The sequence below is a fragment of the Chenopodium album genome, chromosome 21 (assembly GCF_948465745.1).
Source record: "Chenopodium album chromosome 21, dcCheAlbu1.1, whole genome shotgun sequence".
NCBI classification, from domain to species: Eukaryota; Viridiplantae; Streptophyta; class Magnoliopsida; order Caryophyllales; family Amaranthaceae; genus Chenopodium; species Chenopodium album.
The window spans coordinates 10,682,472-10,700,634 of NC_137854.1; the positions used below are offsets into that span (position 1 = coordinate 10,682,472).

At 31.6% G+C, this 18,163-nt stretch overlaps 1 protein-coding gene and 3 pseudogenes across 1 annotated transcript; 1 reads left to right on the forward strand and 3 right to left on the reverse strand.

Moving 5' to 3' along the window:
- The first annotated feature begins 683 nt into the window (after positions 1-683).
- On the forward strand, positions 684-1,722 carry LOC145600345 (cytosolic sulfotransferase 12-like). Its single transcript, XM_081656258.1, has one exon. It carries the CDS (start codon positions 685-687, stop codon positions 1,720-1,722), a length of 1,038 nt encoding a protein of 345 aa, XP_081512384.1. The 5' UTR covers position 684.
- Positions 1,723-4,045: 2,323 nt separating this feature from the next.
- Positions 4,046-5,271, reverse strand: LOC145602961 (cytosolic sulfotransferase 5 pseudogene; annotated as a pseudogene).
- Positions 5,272-13,131: 7,860 nt separating this feature from the next.
- On the reverse strand, positions 13,132-14,169 carry LOC145600346 (cytosolic sulfotransferase 5 pseudogene; annotated as a pseudogene).
- Positions 14,170-16,215: 2,046 nt separating this feature from the next.
- On the reverse strand, positions 16,216-17,369 carry LOC145600347 (cytosolic sulfotransferase 12 pseudogene; annotated as a pseudogene).
- Positions 17,370-18,163: the final 794 nt, after the last annotated feature.

Consider the following 18,163-nt stretch of genomic DNA (forward strand, 5'->3'; position numbering starts at 1 on the left):
TATTTACAACCATTGTAAATGCTCCTAATTTCCACTTTACAAATGTAGGTGAGTACAGTTGGTTCATTTATTAGGCACAATACATCGTTTATATGTAATGATTAATTTATTTTCTAATCACTGAAGTCCATTTTCCAACTGGAAAATAATTTAATCAGTGATTCTTCTACTCCATAGTAGTATAGCAACGCACGATTTGGATTCCAATCAATAATTGTCATCAGATCGATACAATATACATACCAGTATATTACTTCCTCGGTTACACATTAGTTGCAACTTTAAGGTATTATTTGTGGGACAAAGTTGCAACTAATATATATGTAACGGAAGAAATACAATAATTGCACAAATTAAGGGTCTGTTCAATTCAGCTTAATTTCAATTCAGTTCAACTCCAATCAGTTCAGTTCAGTTCAATTCAGCTCCTAATTTACTTCTCTCATAAAATATTCATTTCAGCTCTATTTAGTTCAGTTCAGCTCCAAACAGTTCAATTCAGTTCATTTCAGTTCACCTCAATTCAGTAAATATGAACATACCCTAAATAATCTAACACGACTAGTTGATAGACACCAAAATTTTTGCATAAAATAAAATTACAAAAATGCTCAAACTTCTCTATATATTAACCCTATATTAAGTGTACTGTTCAATTATCCAAGGCCAACAATATTATTTCACATGGCAACCAATCTAATAATATCAACCCTTTCTCATTCTCCAAAAGATAAAACTCCATCTCCCAAATTGGCCAAATATTTGCAAGAAGATGACATAACCCAAGAATGTCAAGCCTTAATCTCCACATTACCAAAAGATCAAGATTGGGTTCTATCCCATATTTACCAATACCAAGGGTTTTGGTATCATGTTAGGATGCTTCAAGGCGTGCTTTCATGCCAACGCCACTTCCAAGCTCGTGACACCGATATCATCCTCACCACTAACCCTAAATGTGGCACAACATGGCTCAAAGCCTTAGCATACGTTGTCATAAACCGGAAAATCAATCCCCCGAGAGGAGATAATAACCACCCACTTCTCTCAAACAACCCTCATGATTTAGTACCTTACTTGGAGCTTAAGCTTTATGTTGATCACCAAGTCCCTGACCTAACACAATTGCCCTCTCCTAGATTGTTTTCTACACACTTACCCGTCGAATCGTTACCATTATCCATCAAGGAAACGGATTGCAAAGTTGTGTACCTAGCTAGGGACCCAAGGGATGCCTTCATCTCATTATGGCACTTTTCAAACAAGTTAAGGCCTCAAAATTGTGGTGAAATCCCACTAGAAGAGGCATTTGACATGTTTTGCAAAGGTGTTAGCTTTTGTGGACCTTTTAGGGATCATGTTTTGAGCTATTGGAATTATAGCTTAGAGAATCCTAACAAGGTTTTTTTCTTGAAATATGAAGAATTAAAAGAACAACCTAAGTTGTATTTGAAAAAATTGGCTGAATTTTGGGGGTGTCCATTTTCTTTAGAGGAGGAAAATAATGGGGTTGTTGAAGAAATACTTGGTTTGTGTAGTTTTGATAATTTGAGCAATTTGGAGGTAAACAAGCATGGGAAATTGTCTTCAGGGGTGCATAATAAGATCTTTTTTCGAAAGGGCGAAGTTGGTGATTGGGCTAATTATTTTACTCATGATATGATTGAGAAATATGATGAATTTTTTGTTAGAAAATTTCATCAAGCTGGTTTAAACTTTTAAATTATTTTGTATTTGTACTTCTATGAGAAATCTATGCATTGGGTATGTTGTATTAATTAAATATTTAGTTAATTACGTGCTTGACAATCTTGACATTAAACCGTTGTCACAAAGCCACAAACTAAAACTTCATTCAAATAAAACCACAAAGTTGGAAATTTTTTTATGCAAATCTCATCAAATTACCCCAGTTATTAACCTCACTGGAGTAAAATAAATGCCTAATTCTCTTTATACTCCGTATTACATAAGAAACATGTGTGTTACATTTCAAACAGCACTAATTAGAACTACATACTACTCCACTAATTAACAACATTTATGGTGATTGTGAATCATATAATAATTTAATAATCTAGAATTACGAAATTAATAAATGACGTACAAAATATGTCTAGATTTTATGAATAACCTTTCATAGTAAATAGTAATGTACTACGAGTACTATAGTATCTTTCTAAAAAAAAAAAGTACTCCGTAATATAGTAATATTTACGTATGAATGAAAATGAATTTTTTTCTTTACGTTTATTATTAATACAATTAAAGTTAGTGATTAGATTAATAAATTAAGCCTTTATAAACAAAAAAGGATATATGAATATTCTTTAAAAAAAAAAAAAAAAAGAGGATACATGAATATATACATAAACGATACTAAAATAACCATAGTAATTCAATGAAGGGTATGTTCGAATAAATGTCGTAAGTTAGAGGAAACATCTTGTAATTTTGAAAAAGTATAGGCACACCTTAAAATCTCAACTATATCAAGGACATAGATTAGAAAAACACTTTTTATTTTTTTGATCCACTACTTCATCCGTGAGTCCGTCTTACCCAAAACTTTACCCATCTTAGAATATATTTCTGATAAATTTACAATATGAATATTTACGCTAACTTTCTTCACATCCCATGAAAATAACAATAGATATCACAATTACTTACAAATTATCTCCTAAAAGTAATTATAGAGCCATTTACTTGGACAAAAAACTAACATGGGCCACTAAAAGATACTAAGAAGTTTATGATGATTCAATAAATATGTAAAATTATGTACGGAGATATTCCATTGTTTGCATTAATTACTTCGTATTTAGAAGGTTATTAATAAGTATTTACGGGTCAGACACTTTAAGAGTGAGGAAGAAGGGTAAGGGATCTCCATTCTCGAAGTGTCTCTAGTGGAGATTAAACCCCCAACCTCAAGGTTGGAAGGTGACAATCTTACCACTAGACCAAGCTTAGCTTGATAATTGTGTTGTTAAGGTTATAATACAATAATCCAAACTGTATTTGGAAAGTTGGAAGTATGGCATAAAAAAGTTAGAAGTACGGAGTACTGTAATATTTAGTGACCACTTCAAGGGCCTCCATACTGACTTTCTCGTGAACCTTTAGCAAAGGGTTACAAGCTCTTTCAAAAAGTTAAAGATTCGCTTTCCAATACACGAGGGATATTTGGTAATTCATTTTCTTTGCCATCTTTTTCTCACTTTCTCTACACCCTAAAGTGCTACATAGGGGCTATTCTTGTTTCAAACTAATTCAATTGATTTTAAACAAACCTATTACTGTGTATCGGTAAAACTGTAAAATTTAAGTTCAACAAAAATGTGGGCCAAAATTTTAATTTATAGCCCAAGTGCCACAAACATATACGAAGTAGTAATTTATTTGAACACGGAGGAAGTATTTAAACAAAGAAAAATTCTATTTTTCCAACCAATGTAGATTGTAGGACAATACCCTTTTCTCCAAAATAGAAAAACAAGTAAACTCTAAATTTCCTTAGCATTACATCCAACACTTGGCCCCAATGATGATTTATTTGTACCTTGTAAAATCTTGTAGTGTAGTTGTGTAGGCATGATGCCCTGAGACAACATTAATTTAGGGTGTATTCTCTTTACCTTATTGGACCCAAACTTATTATCTGAATTGAATTTATCTCAACTGATGAACTTAAAACTTATTTTTATAAGGTGAAGAGAACGTGCCCCCTATTAGAGAAAAGTGTTACACATAGAATGGCTACTATTAAACTACTTGGCATCCATCTTAGCTTAAACCAACTAATAAAAATCTAGTAATCTACATACTGATCGGATCGAATAAATTATGAAAATAATTAGTTAACTATGTACTTGACAATAATCTTGACATTAATGTTGGCACAAAGCCACAGATTAAAACTTCATTCAAACCACAAAGTTGAAATTTTTTTAATGCAAATCTCATCAAACTACACCAATTATTAACAACACTAGTAGAGTAAAAACATGCCTAGCTTATTCTTTAAGTATTACATATGAATATATGTGTTACATTCAAACGAACGACACTAATTAGAACTACTACTAACAACATAAATGATGATCATGAATCATATTATAATTCAATAATTTAGAATTATGAAATTAATTATTGACGTACATCCATGGATGGCATGATTAATCGCTACAAATGCATATTCAAATGAATTTATAACTTCAAACCACAATGTTGAAATTTGTCCAAACAAATTTCTTCAAATTTTTCAGTCATTTCTTGAGTGAAATAATTAGCCCAATCACCAACCTCGCCTTTTCGAAAAAAGGCCTTATTTTGTTCTCCTGAAGACAATTTCCCAACCTTATTCACCTCTAAATTGCTCAAATTATCAAAGCTACACAAGCTAAGTATTTCATCAACAACCCCATTATTTTCCTCTTCTAAAGAAAAAGGGCACTCCCAAAATTCAGCCAATTTTTTCAAACACATCTTAGGTTGTTCTTTCAACTCTTCATATTTCAAGAAAAACACATTATTGTTAGATTTATCTAAGGTACATTTCCAATAGCTCAAAACATGGTCCCAAAAAGGCCCATAAATGCTAACACCTTTGCAATACTTGTCAAATGCCTCTTCTAATGAAAGTTTACCACTATTTTGAGGCCTTAACTTGTTTGCAAAGTGCCATAATGAGATAAAGGCATCCTTTGGGTCTCTAGCTAGGTACACTACTTTGCACCCCGTTTCCTTGATGGATAAAGGTAGGGACTCGACCGGTAAGTGTGTCGAAAACAGCCTAGGAGAGGGCAATTCTGTTAGGTCAGGGACTTGGTGATCAACATAGACCTTAAGCTCTAAGAAAGGTACTAATTCATGAGGGTTGATTGAGAGAAGTGGATGGTTTTTTCCACTTGGGGGATTGGTTTTTCGGTATATGACAGCGTATGCTAAGGCTTTGAGCCATGTAGTGCCACATTTAGGGCTAGTGATGAGGAAGATATCGGTGTCGCGGGCTTGGAAGTGGCGTTGGCATGAAAGCACACCTTGGAGTTGTCTAATAGGATGCCAAAATCCTTGGTATTGGTAAAGATAGGATAGAACCCATCCTTGATCTTTTGGTAATGTGGAGATTAAGGCTTGACTTTCTTGGGTTATGTCATCTTCTTGCAAGTATTTGGCTAATTTTTTTGGGGGAGATGGAGATATTATTGGATCTTTTAGATCATGAGAAGTATGAGTAAGGGTTGATATTAGAGTGGTTGCCATCAGAAATAATGTTGGCCTTGGATGATTGAACACTTGCTATATTGTTACTATATATAGAGGTTGGGTGCTACTTTAATAATTATTGTACTTCCTCTGTTGAATATTAATTGCAACAAAGGGTATTTTTTGTGAGATATAAAAAATTCCTTTGTTGCAATTTTAATGGAGGAAGTTTATTTTTTGAAGAATTGTACCATATTGTATCTACTAAACACAATTTGTTGGTTCCTAAAAAAATTTACAAAAAAATAAAAAAGCAAAAGCAAAAAGTGATTGGACTAGAAATTGTGTTTTGCTACAAGACAAATCTATAATTAGGATAGGGAATTCAGATCACTAATTAGAATGTAATAATTTATGACCATTTATCGAACAAGATGGTAGGTTATGGTATTAAGATAACCCCCTAATATAGTGAGTGCGTACGTACTAGTGTAATACTTTCTCCATTCTAGTAGTATTGTAACAAGAATAAAATCACGCATCTCAAAACACAATTTGAATATTTACACTTACATTATTGCATAAGAGTAAAACTGCAAAAAAAATAGTAGATATTATATATGAAAGTATTTCACGAGAGTACGAGACTCCACATGGCTATAATTTTACTTAATGTATAATGATCATAATATGTGATCAAACAAGAGTGGTGAACAGTGCGAAATAAAAGTTCAATAAATTGTTGCAATGTAATATTACTAGAACAAACGGAGAAAGTATTAAATTTGATATAAAAATGGTACTTCATGCCTAAAGTCAAAGAATTATTATGAATACTTGATTAAGTACTGCATGCGTAGAAGATAGTGAGGTCTTACTTCTTCACTAAAGGCACAATGCTTGATATTTAGCTATCTAACAATCTATCCTCTTTCAAAAGATAGCTTATTTGTAGTACAATTGTCCTTGGCAACAATAACTTGGGAGGCTTCTGCTTTGGTGGTCCTTACGATCATGGTTAACATAAAAATAAATAAATTGAAGGACAATGTATGTACTACGTACATACACTTCGACTGAAAGGCAATTAATCACCATTATATATAATTCCAAAAATCATGTAGAGAATGAAAATAGTGAGTAATTGTCATATTGCATTCCCCTAGTTCAGTAGTCTTGTTTTTTCTATCTCGAAATTTACTTGTATATAAGATGCTTGACAACATCGAAGTACTTTATCGCATTTGGTTTAATGTCTAACAAGTCTATTCTCATGTTTTTATTCTCCTTATTTCTACTTATTTTAGGTCTCTTTGGTCTCATCCAGCACAAGTGAATTGGTTATTTCTACTTATTTTAGGTCTCTTTGGTCTCATCCAGCACAAGTGAATTGGTTATTTCTACTTATTTTAGGTCTCTTTGGTCTCATCCAGCACAAGTGAATTGGTTCGAAAGGATTGCGTCAAGTTTCAATAAGGACTGTCATTTGGTTTTAGTGTCATACTTTCAACCTGATAATGCCCTATAATCAGGGCTATTTCAAACGTTACGTTGGCTCGAGCTAAAAAAAAAAGGCCCCATGAGATATAATCAAATAAACTATGGTTTTCAAAATTATAAGATTGAATATAAGTTTTTGGTCTCAAAAGTTGACCAATCCCTTCTAAAACATGATTATATCATAGATTGTGATATGTACCCTTGGCCCCTTTGGTGTACTAGGGTATATCTTTTTGGAAAACTTTTGTATACACCCGGTTTTCGGTAATTTACTGTACATCGGGTACACTTTTGTCAGATTTAGTGTCACTTTTGTCAAATTTAGTGTCACTTTTGTCAAATTTATATCAAGGTAACTTTTGTACGTTTTAGTGTAATTTTTGCGTATTTTATTATCACTTTATAACGGACGTTCAGTAATTTACTGAACAACCGTTTTATTTAAAAGTTTGTGAATTTTTTTTTTCTTCTCATTTTGATAGATAATTATTGCTCACCTCAAATAAGCAAACAAAATAAAATAAAAATTCAATATTATAATCCCGGAATAATTTTCAGTACTATATTCCCTTTTCTGTGATACAAAGTACGGAATATTCCTTTAATACAAGTAATTCCAAAATAATGTATGTAGTCCCACTTAAAATTTTACTCGTATTTGTAAAGAGATACAGAAACAGAATCCAATTGTCCAAAGTACGGTATTCATTGATATAAAACTCAAACATAAACACCAAAAAAAATAAAACTCAAACATGAATATTGATTGGACATAATATCTGTAATAGCAGTTTTAATTAAACAAATTTATAAAGAGACAAACTAATACGTCACCACTTAAAACAAAATGAAGGCTAATCCGTTTTTAAATACTTGCTCCATTTCTCCATGCGCGGAGTTTTAGGAGAAATTGGAGAAAGTAATAAAATTTGGAGGTAGTGGGGTAGTTGAGAAAATAAAAAAATTGTAAAAAACAAAAGTAGTGGAAAAATAGGAGGAGAAAGAGTATTATGTTGGGTCCACTAAGTGTGAAAAATAAATTAAATATTGTAAAAGCTTTCCAAAAAAGTAAATGGAGCAAGTATTTAAAAACAGTCGGAAAAGGAAAGTGGAGCAAATATTTAAAAACGGATGGAGTACAACTAAACTAACATATCTAAATGAAGAAAGATTGGTACAGAGTTTGTTTGGGCATCTTCAATTTTTCGAGTCTTGTCTTAATCGCACACTCAACGAAAGAGCTTTACAAGCCCCATTTTACCCACGCAATAGTGCTAGATCACCCATTGTCCAAGATTCCTCTCAATTGCACGCACCACATGGGAGTCCGGTCCGTGTTTCAGTTCAATACTAGGTTAGACCCCGTGCCATGCACGGAAATTTTTAATAACTAATTTTAAATTAACATTGTATAAGTAAATTTACATATTTGAATATTATGATGGATTATAAAATAGCCTATTTGTCAAGCAGATCTTTTAAAATATGCATTTGATTGTGGAAGGATACATGCATACATCAAATATTTTTATTTATGTAAATAAGAAATTTGTTTTATATTTAAGTTTATAATTGGCAATAAATATTAGGACGGATCAAATCTTTTTATTTATGTATTTGTTTTTTAAATGGATTTTTTTTTAAAACAAAATTTAAAAATATAATCGACACACCAGGAAATGACACGTGTCATTGATGGTGTGTCTTTTAGTATATAGTATTGATTGATTGATAGCGCATTGTCACAAGACGAGTGCATATTGCCTGTGGGGCACCTGAATCACCTAGACTCGTAGGGAGATTGCCTCATATGAGAATGATTGTGCCAGGACACTGAAGAAACGGTCAGCACATGACAACATACTCTAAATTCTATTTCGATTGTTAACCTACCTGGCTAGTTAGTTCATAATAGAGATACTGGCCTATATGCACAATGTATAAAGTAGTTTTATAAATTACTACGAGTATTTTTTTTAATGCTTCCTCCGTTTTTTTTATTATTGCACCATAAGGGTTGGGTACAAATATTTTGGTAGTGGAAAAAGTAGAGAGAAAAAGGTAAAAATACAAAATTGCCCATGTGACATATTGATAAACTAAAAAAGTAAGTGTGAAAAAGCAAGGGTATGTTGGGTATTTGTAGTGTGAACACAAATAATTTTTTTTCCTAAAAAGAAAATGGTTCAATAATTGTGAAACTTCCTAAAAAGACAAGTGGTGCAATAATAAAAGAACAGAAGAAAGATATAAATTAGTTAATTAATTAACTATTTATTAATGTTTTCACACATTTACATTAAGAAAAAAATACATGTTAGAGCATCCACAATAATTGTGCATAAGGACCTGCTAGCAATTTCTAAATAATTCCTAGCTACATGCTTGCCATTGTGGAGCTACAAACTCTTGTAGCTAAGCTAAACTACATAGCTCTATAGTTTCACTCCATTTAACACACATATATTGATTTGTTTAATATTTTTTAAGTATTTGTTTGTTTATATATTTGTTTATTTTTCTATAATTAATTAATTACAAAAGAATGTAGCTTACCATTGTAGAGGTTGTAGCTAAATCTTGTAGATTGGAGAGTTGGAAATTAATGATGTGGCAACCCAAATCTACATGTATATGTACTCATGTAGGTAGCCATCGTAGATGATATAATTAAAAAGTCAATGAAAAACTTATCATAGAGGGCCACCAAACCTTTATTTTCTATTACATGTGATTTACTTAATTGCCTTTTTTGACTGAGTATTCCAGCATCGAATTTAGTTTTGACAATATATAATATTGTAGTCTTTTTAATGCCTAATTTTTTTGTAAATCGATCGATTCAATTGAGTTCAATCCTCTAATCAAAGTTATCGATCGTTTAATTTTTTTTTTTGTTAATGTATATACCATTTTATATATTTTTTTTAAAAATAAAAACAAAGTGAAAGAGTTATTGCTAGTAGTTCATATTTTAGACTCCTTTTTTTTTTTTTATCCCCTCCCCCTTCCCACCCCTTCAGTTATATTACAAAGATCAAGAGTTTTTTTTTTTTTTTTTTTTTTTTTTTTAGGGAAACAAAGATCAAGAGATATCATTGACTATGATTTAATATTATCATATTCGGAGTCATAAGTATTACGAAGTATTATTAGTGAACATGATACAGAGTATTAAGTTTTGTTAATTTATAATTGTGAAAGTTTATCTTAAGTTTATGAATAGTTTAGTGACTAGGTCTTCAGAAAATCTTGCGTGGACCTGGTTCACAATAATATTATTGTGGACCTAAGGTTTATACATACGTAACTGGTATTACATTCAACATAGTGACCCCTAATTTTAATATAGTAACCTTATTTCTAACATAATAACCTTTTTTAAAACTTGTGTGACCATTAATATTATCATGAACTTAAAGTACGAAATTATGTTGAATAGTGACCTAATTTTAACATAGTAATCTTTATTATTCATATTGACCATTATATTAAAAATTTTATTAAAAAAATAACCTCTTATAGCTTTTTATGTCACACTAACTTTTATTTCAACATAATAACCTTTATGTTAATATAGTGACCTTTTTTTATTAACAAAACAATCATATTGTCTCTAGTGTTAGTGGTTCACAATAAATTAGTGTGAACCAGGTCCATTTAAGAATTTGTACAAGCATTTAATTCTCTTGATTTTTGTCATCATAATACTAAGAAATATCATAGTCAAGTGGGATCATGTTAGATTCATTATAAATTATAGGAAAAATTGTAAAAAATCACCTTTTATAACACCTTTTTTGTGAAAAACACCTTATAAAAATTTTCTTGTAATAACACACCTAAAACCACTTTTTTTTGCGAAGTAACACCTTAACCCGATTTTTGGTGTTTGACTCGGTTTTCCGGCATTGACTTTGCACATGTGGGTCACGTGATCTTCTTCCTTTATTTTTTTTCTCTTTTCCCTCACCTCCACCACCTCACCGCTGCCACCACCTCACTGCCGCCACCACCACCACCACCTCACCACCACCACTAATTCACTACTACTCTCACCAACACCATTTCACCCAATAAATTTGCTCCCATGAAAATTCCACCCCTGTTCATTCAGCCCCATCCACCCAAAAACCCCAGTTCACCTCTTCATCCCCTTCCTCCATTAAAGCCCAATAGAGGAAGCACATACAAAAAAAAAAAAAAAAAAAAAAAAAAAAAAAAAAAAAAAAGAGGAAGAATTAAAGACCACATTGGTGTTCATTAATTGGCCTCTCGAAATTACTCCTAATTTCATCATTTGTGGGAAAAAATGAAGAACCCTAATTTTCAATTACAAACCCTAATTTATGAAAATACGAAAAACCCAACATAATTTACAAGAAATTCAGTAATTACAACAACTTACCGTACTCGAAATTAGGGTAATTGCAACAATTCATGCTTAAAAATGGAGATTTCTTCATCAATGGTGAATAATTGGGACTTTGTTGGAGAAGAGGGAGGAGAGAGAAAGTTAAATTGGAAAAATGGAGGGTAAATTGGGGAAAAAAATAAAAGGGGGAAGTCACCGGAACACGTGCTTCTCACATGCAAGTCAATGCCTGAAAACCAAGTCAATGCCTGAAAACCAAGTCAAAGGACGAAAACCGGGTTAAGGTGTTACTTCGCAAAGAAAAAAGTGATTTTAGGTGTGTTTTTACAAGAAAATTTTTATAAGGTGTTTTTTTACAAAAAAGTTGTTATAAAAGGTGTTTTTTTGCAATTTTCCCATTATTATAATGTCTACGGAGTATTTTAAAATTTTCAAAATTTTTGATAATTTTTGTACTCTATCCGTCCCTTAATACAGTGTCTATTTCTCTTTATTATGTGAGGAATAAATGCTCAAAAGATACATATATTTTAAAATGCATATAAGAGAGTATTAAGGGATGGAGAAAAAAAATTGTATGAATTTGAGATACATATATTTTAAAACGCATATAAGAGAGAGAGAGAGAAAGTAATATGTCAAATAGGGCAAAAAATTTGGGTTTGGTGGTTTGTACACCCAGGTATACCATGAGCGTGGTACACCCATATTAAAGTGGAAAGAACATAGCAAATAATTATGAAGTACATGATGAATTTATAAAAGAACATATCACTGAAATATAAAGAACATAGTATATTATGAGATACTTTTTATCAAAAAAGTAAAACATAATTATGAATTGAGTTTTACCAATAATTTAATGTCAAATCATTTCAAAATAAGTATTACATTTGAATCAAAAAATATTCATGTATCAAAAATTTCTCTATCTAAAATTAATTCTACACAAATATAGTTCAAAATTTCTTTCTTAAATTTAAAAAATTCAAAATTCAAAATATAAGAACATATTATATAAGTAAAAAGAACATGATTTGTATTATTATACTTAAAGAACATAATTTGTATTATTATAACCAAAGAACATGATTAATATATATTACCTTAAAGAGCATTGTTTGTATTGTAAAGAACATATAGTTTAGACTCAAAGAACATATTGATCAGACTTAAGAAGCATACTTCATTGCAATTAAAAAAAATGATAAAAGAACATTCATCAAAATAGGAAGAACGTCATCTTCAACCTTAGAATATAACACCAAAACATAAAAATTAATAACAAAATATATTTAAAAATATCTTTTCTCTCAACAACGAATTTGTCAATTACATCGATTTTTCAATTAAATGATTCATCAAAACGATAAAATTAACTCCGAAATAACATTAAATTACTTTGAAATTCAAAATTTACCATAGTTTCTCTCTCTATAAACCCAATTTATTTCTCTTAACGAAACTAAATGAAATTTTGTTTATAAAAAATAGGGATTTTATCACTGGTACCCTCAAAGATTTGACTTTTATCAATGGTGCACATCATTAAACTTTGATTATCAGTGGTGCCCCAAAATTTTCACTAAATTGCTACAGTGATCAAAACGTTTATTAAACGTTAAGTGTGGGTTTTTGGCTGGTTTAATGGGTTGGGAAGGTGAAAATACTCAAATGCCCCTACCCTAAAAACTCCCTCCTAATTTTTTTTTTTTTTTTTTTATTTTCCCCTCTTTCCTCTCTTTCCTATAAAATCTCTTTGGTTCATTTTGATAAGCAAAATACATGTTAATATTCCATATAAACAAATTTTGTTAATATAAGGGTGCCAATGTCATTTACGAATTTGTGATAAACATGTTACATCTCTAGAACTCCTACTAACAACGTACATGGTGATCTCAAATTACAATACCAGGCCACATAATAATCTACTTATATAAAATTATGAAATTATGTAATGAAATAATTATGTGGATGACATGATACACAATACACAATACACAACACATAAATTCCTCAAAGAAATACAATTTAAAAATAACTTAAATTTTTAAACCACTTTGATGAAATTTTCTTGCAAAAATTTCATCAAATTTCTCAATCATATCCTCGGTGAAGTAATTAGCCCAATCACCAACTTCGCCCTTTCGAAAAAAGATCTTATTATGCTCCCCTGAAGACAAATTCCCAATCTTGTTTACCTCCAAATTGCTCAAATTATCAAAGCTACACAAACCAAGTATTTCTTCAACAATTCCATTATTTTCCTCCTCTAAAGAAAAAGGGCACCTCCAAAATTCAGCCAATTTTTTAACATACAACTTAGGTTGTTCTTTTAGCTCTTCATATCTCAAGAAAAAAACCTTGTTAGGATTGTCTAAGCTATACTTCCAAGAGTTAAAAACATGATCCCAAAAAGGCCCACAAATATTAACACCTTTGCAAAACTTGTGAAATGCTTCTTCTAGTGTTATTTTACTATTTTGAGGCCTTGACTTGTTCATAAAGTGCCATAATGAGATGAAGGCATCCTTTGGGTCTCTAACTAAGTATACAACTTTGCAACCCGTTTTCTTGATGGATAACGGTAGCGAGTCAAGGGGTAAGTGTGTAGAAAACAGCCTAGGAGAGGGCAATTTTGTGAGGTCAGGGACTTTGTGATCAGCATAAAGCTTAAGCTCTAAGTAAGGTACTAACTCATGGGGGTTGTTTGATCGAAGTGGATGGTTATCTCCTCCCGGGGGATTGATTTCCCGGTTTATGACGGCGAATGCTAAGGCTTTAAGCCATGCTGTGCCACATTTAGGGTTAGTGGCAAGGATGATATCAGTGTCGCGGGCTTGGAAGTGGTGTTGGCATGAAAGCACACCTTGAAGCATCCTAACAGGATACCAAAACCCTTGGTATTGGTAAAGATGGGATAGAACCCATCCTTTATCTTTTGGTAAGGTGTTGATTAAGGCTTGACATTCTTGGGTTATGTCATTTTCTTGTATATATTTGGCCAATTTGGGAAATGGACTTACTTCTTTTGGATCATGAGAATCATGAGGAATTGTTGATAATTGATTGGTTCCCATGAAAATATTGTATATTATTAGCCTTGGATAATTGAACTCTTAAATAACATATGGTTATATATAGAGAGATGTTTGAGCATTTTAATTATTTTATTTTGGTGTAAGTTGACTTGTCGTGCTAGATCATTTGTGCAATTATTGTAATGTACTACAGTATATCTTACGACAATTGATTGGGATCCAAATCGTGTATTGCTATACTACTACGTAGAAGATTTAGATTAGTTGGGAAATGGATTTTAGTGATTTGAAAATAAATTAACCATAATAAATGATGTATAGCAATTTATGAATAATTTAACCGTACTCACCTAAATTTGGAAAGTGGAGAAAAATTGGTGAAAATGTAAAAGGTAACCATCTAAATCTGCCATAACTTTGACGGATTAAACGACGTGAAATATACGATTTGCAAACAATGAACTACCGTTTATATGTGTTGCACATCATAACAAACGGCTATTACTCCAACTGGCATACCAGTTTGCATCACTGTTTACAAACATAACAATACAACCACTAGATAAACTTTGCTTGTTTATATACAAGAATTACTCGTATAGAATTATCTAAAAACTGATTTTGACACAACTTCATGTAAGAAGAGACGGAAGAGCTTTTTTAATTGTGCTCTCACGAGTCACGATAGGTGTGTCAAAATCAATTTTTTTGTTACATTTACGCATGTTTGACAGTAAATGCCATGCATGTATGAGAGCATTACCAGCAACGAATGCATGCCCCATCAATAGATGTCGTCTGTCAATAAACTTAATGGTATGTTTGCTAGTTTACTCCACAGTTGGTGACGATAAGTAACGCAGTTAGGGTTATCTGAACTTATTTCGCAACCAGTGAAACTTCTTCCGATACACTTTAATCAGCCTTGTACGATTGGTCAGAACTTCATGATTTTTATTGTATTAAATATACCAGTATAGTACTATAGTATTATTATTATTACTGCTTATTACTAGTGAATTGTCCTTGCATTATATAATAGGCAATTGCTCCAATAAGTTATGTAATCATAATAGTGTAATCATAGTTTAGGTATATTGCGTGATAGCAGAAGAAATGAATAATATACAATTCTGCGAAATTATGAATTGATTAGTTAGGTCGGCAACTTGAATATAGTACTCTTGAAGGTGTTGATATTTGTTTCAGATATATATTTCAACTAGACTGTTATTTGTCAACACTTCGTAGTAAATGAGCGTTTTAATATATTGGTTGATATGAATAAAAAAGGTTATTATGTTAGAATTATGATCACTACATTCAAGGTAAAGTTGGCGCGCACGTGTGGATCTCAAATTCTACAATAATATTATTATGAATGTACACAAAATTTTAATAAAGGTCATTATATTAAAATTCAGGTCATTATGTTAAAATTAGGATCATATTCAATACCACGTCAAGTAGCATAAGTGGACCATAGGTCCACACAAGTTTTATGATTAAGTGACAATCATATGCTTGCTGATTTGGACATGATTTCAACTAATCACCCCGTATGGTGATAAGGGAACCTTCTAATTGAATTTCTCACGTTAAAAATTATTATTGTTATTACTATTGATAATACCACAAATAAAACCCAATGCTTTGAATGGACGAATATGTCCGGATCCAATTGAATAATTGAATATACTTCCTCCATTTCAAATTACTCCGTAGATAACACACTTGACTTTGTGCACAATTCACATTTGTTTTGATTTCATTTTGTGATTTTATGTTGAGAACAAGTATAGTCATGTCTCGCTCATTTGGGGTTTTGTTAGCTTCGTCTCTATATCTATTTTTTTAAGCATTATTTTATAATTTTGCTAATATGCAATCAAGTATATTTGCATTAGAAAGTAATGTTGGTAAATGTACGTGCTTAAATGAAATGTGTCATCCAACTTGAAACAAGAAAGCATAAAACAAACCAAATAAAAACCAAAGTACATCATGAATCTCAAACCACAATAAGACATAATAATCTCGTAGCATATAAATAGATAAATTTCCTTCACAAAAACGGAAAAAGATTTAAATTTTTAAACCACAACGGTGAAATTTGTTTAAAAAAATTTCATCAAATTTCTCAATCATCTCCCGAGTGAAGTAATTAGCCCAATCACCAACTTCGCCCTTTCGAAAAAAGGACTTATTATGCTCCCCTGAAGTCATTTGCCCAACCTTGTTCACCTCTAAATTGCTCAAATTATCAAAGCTACACAAATCAAGTATTTCTTCAATAACCCCATTATTTTCCTCCTCTAATGAAAAAGGGCATCCCCAAAATTCAGCCAATTTTTTCAAATGCAATTTAGGTTTTTCTTTTAAGTCTTCATATTTCAAGAAAAAGACCTTGTCAGGCTTGTCTAAGCTATACTTCCAAGAGCTCAAAACATGATCCCAAAAAGGCCCACAAAAGTTAACACCTTTGCAAAACTTGTCAAACGCCTCTTGTAGTGGGAGTTTACCGCAATTTTGAGGCCTTAACTTGTTTGAAAAGTGCCATAATGAGATGAAGGCATCCTTTGGGTCCCTAGCTAGGTACACAACTTTGCAGTCCGTTTCCTTAATGGATAACGGTAACAATTCGACAGGCAAGTGTGTCGAAAGCACCCTGGGAGAGCGCAATTCTGTTAGGTCAAGCACTTGGTGATCAGCATAGACCTTACGCTCTAAGAAAGGCACTAACTCATGGGGGTTGTTTGTGAGAAGTGGGTGGTTATCTTCTTTTGGAGGATTGATTTTCCTGTTCACAACAGCATATGCTAACGCTTTGAGCCATGTTGTGCCACATTTTGGGTTAGTGATGAGGATTATATCGCTCTCACGAGCTTGGAAGTAGCGTTGGCATGAAAGCAAACCTTCAAACAGAATATTAGGATACCAAAATCCTCGGTACTGGTAAAGATGGGATAGAATCCATCCTTGTTCTTTGGGTAAGGTGGAGATTAAACCTTGACATTCTTGGGTTATGTCATCTTCTTGCAAATATTTGGCCAATTTGGAAGGTGAAGTTATATCTTTTGGATCATGAGAATCATGAGCAAGGTTTGACATTGGAGTGGTTTCCATGAAGTATTGTTGGCCTTGGATAATTGAAATATATACTACGTAGTATGTGTGAATTTATTTTTTTTTTTTCTAATTTTTTTGTAAATTTAATTTACTTTTTGGTGTTAATGGACTAGTTGTGCTCAATTATTTGTGAAATCATCGTACCATATTATATTTATTTAAGGAAAATTGATTGCACAACAACTCATGTCTAGCTACAAAAAGAATTTTATTTGGGAAAGGGACTTTTTAACAAATAATAACCTAATAATATCGTGAGTATCGTTTAGTTTTGAAATAATTTTCAACTATATACCATTTTGTAAGATATTATAAATTACTGATCAAATAGAAGTCATAGATGACTACGTCTCTTATAATTTCTTATTAAAAAGTCTCTATAACCTCTTCACTAAAGAACAAAGAAATTATTATTTTAAAATTAGAAGAAGAAAATAAAAGGGGGATATATACTTGTAGTTCACATAATTGTATTCTACAAGTTTCAAAAAAAAAAAAAAAAAAAAAATTGTATTCTACAAGTAGTGGTTAACATGATGAATTGTTTATAAACAAATGACAATCATATCATTTGCGCATTTTGACATGACTTCAACTAATGCAGTACATAAATCATATGAAAACGAAGGATCCTTTAAATTGATTTCATTTCTCTGTATTATTGTTATTTATTGTACTTCAAAAAAAAATATATTAAATGTGTTCTATTCATCAATTTTTACTTTGTACTCTGTATTATTGTTGTTTCTTTTCTTTTCTTTTCCTTCCAGTTCCTCCCAACCAAAAAGGGCCTAAATCTTTGGATGAACTAAATTGTCCCAAGTGAATAATTGAATATACTACTCGTTCCATTCCACAAAATAGCTTAAACTTTGATTAGCTCTCAGCAAAGCTTACATGCTAA

Bases quoted from the DNA above. Each gene is read 5' to 3' on its own strand.
- LOC145600345 (XM_081656258.1), top strand. From the start codon at position 685: ATGGCAACCAATCTAATAATATCAACCCTTTCTCATTCTCCAAAAGAT.